This window comes from Micrasema longulum, unplaced genomic scaffold (genome assembly GCF_059751315.1).
Source record: "Micrasema longulum isolate JH-2025_06_02 unplaced genomic scaffold, ASM5975131v1 h1tg000658l, whole genome shotgun sequence".
Classification (NCBI taxonomy): Eukaryota; Metazoa; Arthropoda; class Insecta; order Trichoptera; family Brachycentridae; genus Micrasema; species Micrasema longulum.
Window position 1 is genome coordinate 31,631 of NW_028277854.1, and position 14,596 is coordinate 46,226.

General features: G+C 30.7%; 1 protein-coding gene across 1 annotated transcript in view; it reads right to left on the reverse strand.

Moving 5' to 3' along the window:
* Positions 1 to 214: 214 nt before the first annotated feature.
* Positions 215 to 14,596, reverse strand: part of LOC148279874 (uncharacterized) — a gene marked incomplete at its 3' end in the record, with an annotated part of 161,703 nt that continues 147,321 nt past the window's right edge. The window contains exon 3 of the mRNA XM_088229275.1: positions 215 to 475. Within this exon, the coding sequence (XP_088085401.1) occupies positions 215 to 475 (261 nt within the window). The remainder of the gene's footprint in view (positions 476 to 14,596) is intronic.

Here is a 14,596-nt window from a genome sequence, read left to right on the forward strand (position 1 = left end):
GTGATTTTTAAGGGCTCAATAAATCGATATTTTATGGTCACTTGAGGGGCAACACTTATCGGTTTCTTAATAAATACATGCTTTTCAGTGACTTTAAAAAGCTACACTAGCAAGCTACAGATTTTTATTGCATTTCAAAATAAATCGACATTTTGTATCAATAAAACTGTGAATAATTCGAAGTCTTCAAGTGACTAAACAAAATTCGACATACCTCTTTTTCTTTCGCTGCCAGTTCCATCTCGAGGCTGGCGGAGGTGGAGTTGTGCGTGGGGCTGATGCTGTTGTTGTTGTTGCAGTGCGCGCGCTCCAGCTTGGCGTCTAGCAGCCCCCCGGGCGCGGCGGCGCCGCCCGCCGGCCCTTCGGGCCCGCCGTCCGCCGCGCTGGGCGGCGAGGGCGGCGGCGGCGAGGGGGCGCCGCCCACGGCCAGCTGCTCCTTCAGATCTGTGACCTCCTTCTCGGCCAGCGTGGCTCTCTGGAAAACGAAAAAAAAATATTTATGTATATGTGTTGTTCGTCCTTCTGCGTTTCGTATTACAACGTGCTTTATTTTGGCTCATGTTTATCTTCGAAAAGTTTTTATTTATAATTTTTTAAAACATTTAAGTTTGTAAGTGAAAATTTGTGATGAAAGTTCATTGTGATTTATTAAGAAATAAAAATTTGAAGGTTAATGTATCACTCGTCTTTTATTTCCATAGTAAATTATAATTATTTAATGAGGATAATTAAAAACAATCTATAATGAAAACATATTACTTAGATCGATTAACATTAAAATATTATTAAATCATGATTTCAATTTTTAACATTATCATTATAATAAATGTATTTAGTTAATACGAATTGTGTGAAAGTACAGATGCTTAAAAATTTGGAAAAAAATTAAACTGTCAAATTGTTTTGTCTTTTTTTAAAAAGAATTTTAAGAGTGTTGTTGTGCCAAATATAATTTTGCTTTTAAAAATTTATTCTTGATGTCCCGAATTGCTATCTAAACTCTCTATTAATGTTCCTCAAAAAGTTCCTAGGAATAACCTTCTTCTTCATACTCCTTTAGTCTCATCTAATTATACGCAAAATTCATATCTATGGCGAATTTTCAATAATTTTAATGTAATAACAAAATCAATAAACAAATATTTATTTTTCAATAATCATAATGACATGCGGCGTTTGCTTTCGAAATAATTTTGCAGTGTTTTTTTCATTTTCCTTTTGGATTAAGATAATTTATTTTATGTTTGAGAATATATTTTTACTCACTGCGGTGCTATTTGTGAAAACCTGTAATTGGTCTTGTCAAGAATAAAAAAGTAATAAAAAAATATATATGAAAGAATTCGAAGCGGGAAAAATCGAACGCTAATTACTATTACTGTAATTGCAAACCAATTTACAATGGCGAATTCCCTCAGTTCAATTACCAAGCTTACATTACATATCAAGGTAACGAATTTGAATAGATATGATTTACATTTACACAGACGAAACCTGTAATTATTATAGTTACAAATGTAAAAATCGCATTTCGAAGGCTATCGTATCATTCATCCAACTTACTCATGGTTGTTCAAACTAAAAAAAGGATAGCCAAATACTGAGTTGTTCTTAAGAGGAACGGTCTGATTTTTCGTCAGCCTAACGTATTCTCGTATTTTCTTTCCGGATTATGGCACTAGAGTAGTTTCTTTTCCCACTATCGATATTTATTTACCTTTGGCGTGTCCTTAATATTTTTTTGTTGAAATATTGAATTTGTTGATTAATTGAATTATGATTGAATTGACGAACGTGCATTTGCGGTCGCAGGCCCTACGGCATGGAATGCTCTCCCAGCAGAAATCCGAAACTGTGAGAGTGAAGTGATGTTTCGGAAGAAACTTAAAACCCACTTGTTCTCTAAATCATTTGAACAAATTCTTAGCATGTGGTGACAAAGTACATTATTTTTCCTAAATTAAGTTAAAATTAAATTTATATCTTAATAAATTCACTTTGTACAGCGCCCTTGAGGTATTATATTACGAAAATGGCGCTATATATGTTATCCATAATAATAATAATTATTATTATGACCACGTAAAAGAGTAAACGTGTTTTTGTTTAATATTAGTGCGATCAAAAAAAAATAGGCAAAGCTTTAAGTCAATTTGATTGTTTTTTTTTAAAAAAAAACAATGTTTATTTTACAAAATTCAATGATTGTCAATGGTACCTAGTTGATATATTTGCCATTTAACGTTTAAATAAAACATTTTTTTTGTTTGTGTGATACATGCCCGTCTGCGTGGGCACAACGCAATAATTTATTTTGGGCGTTAGGACCGGTGCTTAGTTTTATCTGCCGTCTTCGGGCGTATGGTATACAAATATGAAAAATATATTTGGAAAACGCAAAAAGTACCGGCACAGGAAATTTAATTCTGATAATATATATTTTAAAAAAAAACAAATTTAGTTCAATTTTGGGGTGCGGAAATCGGGAAAACGAGACCTCGATTTTTTCGATTTTTGATAGGCATAATAATCAGTCCGAAATGCAGTTGTTTTTTTGTAAAGTATCGGACAGGCATTTAAGGAAGAGCGAAAACAAAGTCAGTCAGAATTTTCTTCATCCTAACGATTCACGTATTTTCTCCCCGGATTATAGTACAATTTTGTTCCATCTCTTCCCTCCTTCATATATTAATCATTGTGTCGATATTCTTGCACTATTAGTATTTATTATTTTAACTGTTTTTTATCATATTTTAATTTTTCATATTATTTGGTCAACAAACAGTATGCACAAAATATATTTGTTTTATTTTATTAGTGCGGGACACCCAAGCATACACCAAAAAGAGTATTTATACCAATGCATGAAAACATAATAATACAGCTATATAATTTACATATTGTCGCCTTAATTTGAAAACAACGTACGTCACTAAAACCAAAAACTTCATAAACCGATAATTTAGTATGAGACTTAAGTGGTCTTTTTTTTTATTTTGTTCGTATAATTTATTTTGAATTGAATTATCCAAACACATGTATACTACTAACACTGTTTTACGGACCACTTACTGATTTACGCTGTATTCCAAGGAACATACATCTTTTTTGAGGTATGCATTTTTCGAAAAATGTGTTTAATCTCTTTTCTGTCATCAGTTTATTCGTTCAAATGACAGAGATATATGCTATTTTGTACGCTGAAAAATATTTATACATAATTTCAAATACAGAATAAAAATTACTTACGTTATATTTATATTAAGGCGACGATATATCGTCCATGTAAATGCTAATTGGTCGTAAATATAAATAAATAAAATATACAAATATTTACTAACATTTTTATTGGAATAGTAAACGTATTTTTAATTACATTAGAGTTTATTCTATTTACATTTTAATATTAAATAAAAAGAATTTCGAATAATTTCTCGATTTTCGTAGTCCCCGCCTACAAAAAGTAATTATTTGTAGGTGATGATTTCAATATTCCATCTTACGAAAAAATGGCGTCCAACACCATAGATTAAAATGCTAATCACAAAAATTAATAGCCATTAAAGTTATTCCGTTCCCGCCTTTCACGCTTGGCTTGGTTCCTATTTTGAAAATACATAGATAAAAATTAAAATATAATATATAAATTATTTCGAATTGCGCACACTTTTGAAACAAATCGTTATCTATGGTTCGAATCCATCCGTTTCCGTCGGTTTTGGAGCGATTTTACTTAATAAATCGTTATTTTAAAATAAACTATGAATCATTTTGTCACTACAGCTTTTCTATACTGTTGCATTATTTTCATTTACCAATATAAATATGTTATCATAAAATAATTATTTTTTTTGGTATTGACATAGGTTGGAGTCGATTTTTTCACAAATGAAGAGAACGGACACAAAAAAAAAATAGACAAATATTTAATTTCGAAAAAGGGAATCCAGTTGGGGTAGAGTGGGATTCGAACCATGGACTTTTGAGCTGTGAGTCCGATACACTAGCCACGGGATCACAACCTGATTAATGTTAAAATGTAATATTTATTAATTTGATTATTAAAAATAAATGCTAAAGACGTCGATTCTAGCAAACACAAATGATTTATTTCATTTTTTTAATGCAAGTTAAGGCGTTAACAGGGATCATGACCTATTATAACATAATTTGAGTGGTCATTTTTTATTGACTTGATACGATATTTATCAACCTGAAAAAGGCAATAACATAAACATTTCAAACTTACATCGTTAGTGTTATTAATGTCCTGACGAAGAGACGGGAACGTTTCGAAACCAGACACAGAAAAGTCAGTAAGCGGTTTAATATTTTTTTTTTTATTTATTGAAATGTTCGATCGCATAGTTAATGCTTTAATGCATAATTAAGGAAAATAATTATAAAGTAAACAATATCCAGGGTTGATAATTAATTAAAATGTGTCAGACGCTTTGGTATCATGTCACGGGTCATAAAATCACACAATTTCTTTAAGCATTTTGATTGGTTGGTTTCGTTAGCGAAACCGGTAAGGTCGTGACGTCACTGCGGATCGGTTAACTAGTTCCGTGTGACTAATTAGTGGGTAAGTTTTAATTTATTACAAGTTACAATTACCTGCTATCCGCTTGCATTACCATATTAACGACATTCTTCCCCGCGTACAGTTTGGTATTAAAACAAGTTTTGTACGAGACACCCTTCGCAAATAGGGTTGCCAACTATTCCACTAATTTGGGGACAAAAAAAAGATAACACACCGTCCTGGTGGTGAAAAATCCACGGGTAAAAAAATACTACCCCAACAATATTTTGAGTTTTTTTCTCCAAATGCTTGAAGATTTCACCAATTAAGAATTACGTATTAGATAAGTTATAAAATTGTTTTAAAAAAAGAATTGTTTGCTTCAAATACATAAAGACAAAATAAATAATAGTGTTTCTAGGTCACAATACGTAAGTACGCGACCTAGAACAGGTGGTAATATCTTAATTCCCAATTATTGGGAGGAATATTTTTTTTAATGAAATGAACAAAGAAAATTAAAAGTGCAGTCAGAAATACAATATATTTAAGAAAGAAGTAAAAAGTAACATTTATAATTCTTCTTTGTGTAGCACTGATTAAAAACACCGTTTATATAACATTTAAAAAAAAAATATATGTTATCCTAAAAATATTAATAATTAAAAATAAAATAAACAAACTATTGTAAGACGTCACTCCCCATTATGTACAGAAGAATTGTTTTTTCTTTTACGTAATGGGAAACGTCAATGTAAATATATGTATTTAATATAAAAAATCAAAAATATAAAAATTGTATTTAGTAGTAATATTGTATACTTATATTTGTTATTTGAATAAAATAAAAAAAATATCATAACAAATAAAATATAACATTTAAGAGAAGGAATTTTTTTCAAATTGAAAAAAAACAACCTTTGCGAGGTCATAAACCCTGTTAATGCCTAGACTTCCATTTTTTCGATAGAATGTTCACCATCTCTGTTGTTATATGCTGATAAATAAGTCTTTTGTGACAAATTTTCATAACGGAATCTCGAAATGCGTAGTATATCAGGTAATCATTTGTCTGTATACAGATGGATGATGATGACAGTTATGTATGTAAATAGAACTAAAACCTCGGAAGAGTGTTTTCGACACGATGGCTACTCTTTAAAAAAATCCCGAAAAAGGTAATCGATCGGAGATAAGTCGGCATCGGAGTGTAAAAGAATGCAGATTCGTGTGTAAAATAAAACCAGACGAGTGTTTTCGACTCGATGGCTATTCAGGTAAAGATCCTAAAATATTACACTTTTAAATCGGCCTCAAAGTACAATGTGTTTTGTACAAACACAACAATGTGTTTCGGGATCCGTTGACATTTAACTTAGTTTTTTTAGATACTCACTAATCCGATCCCGGGCGATCCCGGTAAATATGTGACGGTTGGCAACCCTACCCACGATATGTGCTGAATTGGTATACCGAAAGGAAATTAACAAAATTATTGGTTTACGGCCGAAAATTTGCATTAATAACGCAGACAGCTCATATTAACTTGGTATCTATATTGCCTAATTAACAAACCATAAGAATTTATTAATTACATATAATTTATTAAAAAAATTTAGTATTATTTTGTAATTATAAAGAAATAATCATGAAAGTCGGTTTTAATATGCTATCTTTAATTGCCGTTCTATTTACAAATAGCTCTTACTTTTAATAACTCTATTAACAAATTAACTGTTCTGAAACTATTTTTCATTGTCACTCTCATATTTTTTTATTGAAATGAAATTCTTTTACTTCAGAAATAAATTCACTAAATTCAGCGTACCTGTGTCGATTAATTGTAATATTAAGTTAGCAGTCCTGACCCATATTATATTCAAAAGACAAAATATTTACATATGTTAACCAATACGAAATTTTGTCCGTAAAAATATCCACAAATTAACGATTATAAAATCACCATTAAACCCTAATCCGAATCTGACGGCGCATGTGCCACTGCATTGTTAAAGTACGTTAGTAAAGTAGGTAAGGTGGTTAGTCTTACGTTTCAGGTGCCAGTCCAGGAACAGTGAAATGTTGAAGTAAAAAAAAACACCTCAAAATAAAATATTTCATGATGACTCTCCCAGGAACCCAACGCAGGAACTCAAGCATTGTAGGCAAACACGACAATCATTTCACTACGAGGCAGGCATTTCTCTACTTGATTTCATATTCAACATATTCAACATTTCAACACTCATCCAAGATTCTGATTCTATTTCAAACACATAACCGTGTTCTTCATCCGCCCGGATGGAAAAATATGCATAAATAAATAGTTTTTCAAAATTAATCATGAAGATTGTGTCCGTTTGCATGAAAGCGCTTTCTTATGAACTCCCCCTCGCTTACACTTTTGTTCAACAACTAAGCTTATCTAAAGCTAGGGTTTCCTAGGACAGCGGTGCCCGTATTTTAACGGCCGTAGTGAACGGTGATGCAGTGGACAGCCGTCGTAAAGGTGACTAGAGTGTGGTTTTCTAGAAAAACGGTGTTATCAACACCATTTAACACCGTTTTCCTAGGAAACCACTCTCTAATCACCTTTACGACGGCTGTCCACTGCATCACCGTTCACTACGGCCGTTAAAATACGGGCACCGCTGTCCTAGGAAACCCTAGCTTTAGTGTAATATCAAAAACCGTCACTACAATAAAACGTATTCCAAACTAAAATAATTTAAGTCACAGTACCACGAATATAAATAGATGGTGTTATGCAAAAACGAGTTGAGCTACACAAACCTCAAACTGAGATAATCGATCTTGAACATAGGGCGTATTTTTCAAAAATACGATTAATTATTTAGCTTGGCTGTTAAGTTTAATATATAAAATGTACTTAATAGAAAAAAAGGTGACAAAATCAAAATTTTTATCAATTTTTAATATAAAAAAAGAAAAAAAAGTGGGATAACACATTTTTACAAAACACCTCAAAAACTATTTCCTTTGCAATGACAATAATGCTAAAATGTTTTAAACAATTTTTCGTCCCAAGAATAAATAAAAAAATAACATAATATCTTTTTCTTTTCATATGTAAAATTATCAATAGTAGATACCTATATATTTTATTGTGATGGAAAACTTTGGGTAAGAAATAAAATAAAATTTAAATAAAAGCGTTGTATTCTAAACCAGACGTTAAAAATACCCTGTAGCTCAATCACAAATAACTATCGACCAGCTACATAAGCGACGTGATAACAATTTCTCACCATGGTCGATTATCGTATTCGCGATCACAATGCAACATCCGTGAATACCAAATTTTAAATGACAAAATATTAACGTTTCGTGACGTATAATCCTGCTGCGTAATCAAATATTTGAATTCACCGGTGTAAATATTCTAAAACTACTATTTTTATTTATTATTTATCATGTTATTTATTGCGTTTAGCCAGCGGTTGGTAAGCCAAATGTCAAGAAAAGCAGCCGCCATAGTAATTGTTATCTAATTTTGACTTTTTTATATTAGATACGCCAATTTTTCGAAAGCATGTTCATTAATGTTTATTGTGATCGCTCAAATGCTTAGCATGTTTTTAAGCACGTCGATAGTTATTTGTGATTGGGCTACTGGGATTTACTTCCAATATGAATCCACAGATTACATAAAGTTAGGTACTGTTTGTAATAAACAAGACTTGTCGGCAGTATAGTAAAAAAAGCGTTGCAGGGTTAATACATTTTGGCAACATTGTTATTCATCCCAATTCGCAACAATACCTTAAGCTTCTCAAGCCATGTTTTAGCAGAGTTGCATCGTTTTTGGTTAACACATCGAGGTATTACAAAGAATTTGCAAGTTTAAACTCATAAAACTTTTTTATCAAACTCAGAATATATTTTTTAGATCATGATTCAGACATCAACCCATTTTTTTCGATTTTGTGGCTTAACACATTTTTATATACACCATCCAAATGCACTCAGAAACTAAAATACATTTAAAATTAAAATCAGCTAAATTTTATATTTTAACAGAGGAGTAAAAATTTATAATATAACTGAAATTGGAATATTCATTTCAATTTTTAGATTTCAAAATCACAAGAACTCATTTGATCTAAGACACTTTTATATTAAAAAAGTTTTTGATTTTCACATTTTTCTTCATTTCTTAATTGTATATTATTTTAATGATATTGATAGTATAAAGTATCAATAACCATTATTATCATCACCGACGGTGGATAGGGCACTGCATTGTCGATCTAATGAGGGGTATCTCGATCATCTATCACAGAAGGTAAGATGATCGGTCTTGCGCCTCAGGTGCTCATGCAGGGATAGTGAAATAATTAAGTGGAAAACCACCTTCAGAAATAAACATTTCTTGTCAAAATTCCTAGGAATCAAACCCGGGGCCAGTAGACAATGAGGCGGACGTTGAATTAATATTAAATTGTTTCTCTAGATTCTCTGGACTAGATCTATCGACTGATTATGTTTTTTTATGTCTTTAGAAACAATAAGGGTAAGAATAAATATTGAATTTATTTGGCAGTAAAAAGTACGATGATTATTTATTAATGATTAAAAAGTTAAGAAAAATACGTGCTAAAATGTATAAACTGTATTATGTTATAATTGCTAATATTTTATTAGTTAACTAAAATATTTTTGGACTAAGACAACCCGTAGAGTAGTTTGTCGTTCGCGCGAACATAAATCAAAATATTTAATTCCAAAATTGTTTAATATATGTTTGTATTTACGATAATTACCGCCAAAATTATTATATCCTACATAATTTGATGTGTACACGGCGAAGAGGCGTATTGTAAATACAAAATTATAATTTTAAGTGTTTCAGTTAACAGAGCATGGACAGTAATTGGTTGGAATACGGTATCAGCAAAATCGGGGAAATGTGAAAAATATTTCCATTTCAAGCCGTGGCCCTATCTTCCGTCTCACATTCTTCGAGCCGAGAGAAAGAGACGCGCACAGTATTTGCCAGTGCATGACGTGGATTTGTGTGAACTGTTAGTTTTTTATTTATTTCATCTGAATAAAACATTTAAATTAAATTGACGAGCGCTTCTGACGTGACATCGTGTAAATACTGTGGTATTTCTTGTGATTATTAATTTGGAAAAGTGACAAGTCAGCCGAAACACCATTAATGGCCGCCACAAGACAGATATTGAGAAGAATAGAATGAACGCACGCATAAATAAAAATACAGTTTCAGGAAGTAATAGAGAGAATATAAAATAAATGGTTAGAGTTGATAATAAACGAGAAAATTCCCAGACGCATTGACAATTCAATGTGGCGTTTTTCTCTATTGATTAAGAACTTTGTAAATAATAATGTTTTGAAGCGTAGGTATAGCACACACGATTTGAACATAACAATTAATCAAATTCTGAAGGTAACACAATGAATACTCTCACAATTTAAGATATAACAATGATATTTTATATTGAAACGTCAAACATAAAGTTACACGCATTTTCAATTATTTAAAACAATCTGTTGCGGATTTAATTAAACAAACTTAATTTAAATCCACATAAACGTACAGTATTCTTCATTTATATTAAAAATTGACTTTATTTGAAAAAAAAAAAAGGACAGATTCAATATTCAATCTAACACAACACATTCAAAATCAAACATTTTACTAAATGTTATTAAACATTTGTTTTAATTGGTGTCCCGTATTATTTTGTTTAATTGGTGTCCTGATGAAGAGACGAGTAAGTCTCAAAATCGGTAGACATAAAAAGTCGGTAAGTGGTTACAGGCAAATATTTAATAACATTTCATAAATCAGTATGTTAGGACAGGTAAAATTATGCTCGCTTGACATTTATTATCGTAGTATAGTGGAAGGTGCTTTCACTAAGCATTATTCGGGTTCTGGGTTTGATTCTTAGCAGAGTGGACACAAAATATATAATTTATAGGAGGTTTAACACTACAGTATTGAATTTTTCCTTGGTCCCGATTTGTTCAGGAAGTTATCAGAAAAATGAAAAATAAAGTAAACATTTTTTTATACAAAAACTAGCGGACCCGACAGACGTTGTCATGCCCGAACGTTGGCAAAAGACTTTTTATTGATAAGTAAGTACCTAGGTACTTGTTTGTGATTAAATTCCAAAACTAAAAATATTTCATATTCAAATATTGAATTTAAGTTGGTACTTAGGTAATTGTTTATGATTGAATTCCAAAACAAAAAATAAGTATTTTCAAATGTGGCATTCTTTTTGCAAACGTCAAACTCCGGTCTTCTCACCAACAAAAGCATTTTTAAAAAGGCTTTAATATTGTTTTACTGTCACCAAAAATCCAATAAAAATATATAAATGGGTAGAAATTATAAGGAATTGAAGGAAAGAATCTGACTGAGATCCACAAAAAGCAAATGCTGTTTGTAAACATTTAAAAACAAACTTTTTTTATACACAAAAACAACATCTTTCCATTTTTTTGCAAATGCATTCTCCTCGAATGCAGCCCTGGTAGATTGATGAACAAAACATTTATGCTCCTTTTAACTTCTTTTTTACATATTCGATTGAAGATTTTAATATCTACGAACACGCACAGCGCAAAGATCTATATTTGTCTGAAAACCGCACGTAAATCGGTTAAGCCGTTTAGGAGGAGAACGGTGATACCACACGTACAGAGGAATAATATAAATAAAGATACACATTTTTGTACGGAAAATTTGATTTTATTTTATTGACAGTTAAGGATTACTTTGTTGATTTTCCATTGTAATTGGGACCCTGGACTGGCACCTGATGCGTCAGACTAGTCACCTCACCTTCGGTGTCACAAATATCAAGAAACGCTATAATTGCAGAATGCACATCTGAATATGGATTGGGAATTGATTTTGAGGATGACGAAATTTGAATTTGTTTTGTTAAATACGTAGTTATGCTGTAATTATAATTACTGTACTATGGCGCCGTTGGTTTTATGACACATTTTTGAACCACACCCAATTTTTATACAATTGACACACAATTTTTAAAATGTAATTCTATCGTTTCATCTTTCTTCGGATTCTGTGTTCCAATATTCAATTGAATATTCCTTATTTGAAAATTAACATATGTATCAAGCAATTACCAGAACAAAGGTTTGGTATTGAATAAGCATATTAATGTTAATTCTAGACGTATTGACAGATGGCGTTCGTAATCTTTGTTTCGTTTCTTCGGGAGAGGATGTAAATGTAATATTTAATTGTTAAAGAGATGAATGAATAGAGGATTTGAATACAGTGGCAGTTACACCCACGTAAATCATTTCTGACTCATGAGTGGAAATTGATTTAAAAAAAATATATTTCTGAGATATAAAATAAATTTACTAAAATAATTCTAGGCATTGTCATTGGCTGGTTAAGTGGCCAATTTACGTATGGTGAAAACTTCACCATTCTGTCTACGTTTGAACGTCCAAATTTCCTCAACTCTTCCATCTGTTGACCTTTTTTGTGAAGTGAAACACCTGATATTTTTATGAATGTCTGTGACACGCACCTGGCTGAATTTTTTCACCTACTAGGCAACGTCTAAAAATACTTTATACTGCTTTGTATACCAGTTAGTTAAATCAAAAATATTTTAAGTATGTCCAAATGTTTGAAGACAAGGCTAAAATTTGACTATAAAAACTCACTTAGGAGCGAAATCCAGCAAAAATATCCAAGTGTTCGGTCCGTGTCCTGACGGATATATAATACAGTTCTGTTTGTGAAATAAAACTAGAATTCGCCTACTACAACGTTCAAAGTCTCGGGTTCGTTTCCTGTCAGAAACAAAGTAAAATATTTGTTTTGAAGGTGAATTTGCATTGATTGCATCGTATCTTGATCATTTTTGTTAAATGAAGGTAAGATGATCGGTCTTACGCTTCAGGTTCCAGTCCAGGCCAATAAAATATTCTAGTGTAAAAACATACAAAATAAATATTTCAAGTCAACCATGTCGGGAATAAAACCCGAGACCTCTTGCATATTAGACAAACACACTGACCACTACAAAACGAGGCCGACAATAAAAATAATATTTATAATACAGAGGCACTTGTGAACTTCTGGAAATCTGTAAATAAAGATAGGAACGAGGTTGTAATTTTTTTTAAATTTGAGAGTATTGAAAATTTCCTAATCTGCTTTCCTTGCATACTTTTATTTGCCTATTATAAGTCTTGATATTTAAATTATTTATGTTTGTTTTATTTAATTTAGTACTCACTGTTATTTGGCATATTATTTGAGTTTCTTGCTATACAGTGAGTTTATAAAAACCATACCTCAATTATCATTTCAATTAAGTTTACGTATTATTTTGCATTCAGTTCAATAATACAATTAATTTGTATATTTGATTATGCATGTAACTGAGTTTGTATAATTTATATTTTAAAATTTATACTTGGAAAAAAATATTTATGAAGAAAAAAACATATCAAAATTTAAAATAATGACATATGTGATAAACAATTTATAAATGAAATATATTTGCAATGTTATTATTAGAACACACATGACAATATGTATGATATGTGTGCCCTAAGATTTAAATAAAAAAATAATAAAAAAAATAATACTTTGTTTTTCTGGGTTGTTATTCTATTGAATCACATATTTTTTTTATTCGAATAATTATTATGGCTTAACACTGACATAGCCTAAAAAGCCTTAATATGTTCATGAATATCGTCGTTGCGTCGGTAATATGTGTTAAGTGGTTTTTTTTTCTTTGAGATTAAACAATTTTGTTTAAAAAAAATATGGTTAAAAACTTTGTCAAATGTTTCCTTTTTGTCACCAATAAAAATGTATTTTAAAATAACATCCATCATTAAACGATACGTTGTTTAAATTATCTCACTCAAAAAAATCTAAATGTCACTTAACAGATATTGCCGGCGCATCAACAATATGTAAACGAGTGTAATTTTGAATGAATAAATAAATAAATAGTATGACAAAAATGTCTTTCAAAAACCCTTAGGATATCAATAAAGAAATAACAAACAAACACAAAAAAATGATTAACATAAAACAATAAACTCAAATATAAAAATCATCATTTGTTTGATCAGCCATAATATTTTCCTCTTGGTGCCAAATCGTTTCTAGTTCTGGCTCGGGAGTCGTCGTATAGATGAGTCTTGTCATTTTTTAAATTACCTCTTTTAATATTAAACCACGCTTTAAAAAATAAAAATTCACGTGACTAATTACGTTGGAATCAATAAAACAAACGAGAATAAACTAGAATTCGGCCAAGTTTATTTTTCAGTCTCAAATATGTGAAAACAAAATTAAAAAGGATTACTTCAAACGTACACACTCATTAATTTTCAAAAATATTTTAAAGACGCTTCCGTTTTACAGGAGACATTGAGAAAAAAAATTTCGTATATATTAGGATTTGTGAATTAATGAGTCAATGAGATTAATATCATTATATGATTTTTATGCACGAATAAGAGTTAAGATTTGTTAAACATATTAAATTTAAATAATTGTTTAGCTATTGCTAAGTTGTTTAGTTTCCGCTAAATTTGGTAAAATGAATGATTTCTTTTTTGCCAAAATTGGTCATAAGAGTAGTTTCATTTTCGCTAAAATTGATAAAATGAATAGTTTCAACTTCCCTTTAAAAAGCAAGGGTTTTGCAAAAATTATGTAAACATATGTTTTTTTAAAACATAATTTACTTTTGTATGACTGGCCCTTAGCAAAACAAGTAATTTAAATTAACATATTACAACAGAGATTAAGAACATTTAAGAGAAGGTAATATAGAAGTCTAGGCATCCTTCAGGCATTCCTTCAATTCTTCTATCTGTTGATGTTTGTGAAGAAGGTTTCAGCTCTTTAACTTCTATATTACCTTCTCTTAAATGTTTTTCATCTCTGTTGTAATATGTTAATATAAACAGCTCCCCAGGGAGTTGAATCCAGTCCTTGTCTACAAAAATTTGTACAAACTCAAAATATTTTTAAGTAATTTAAAAGTA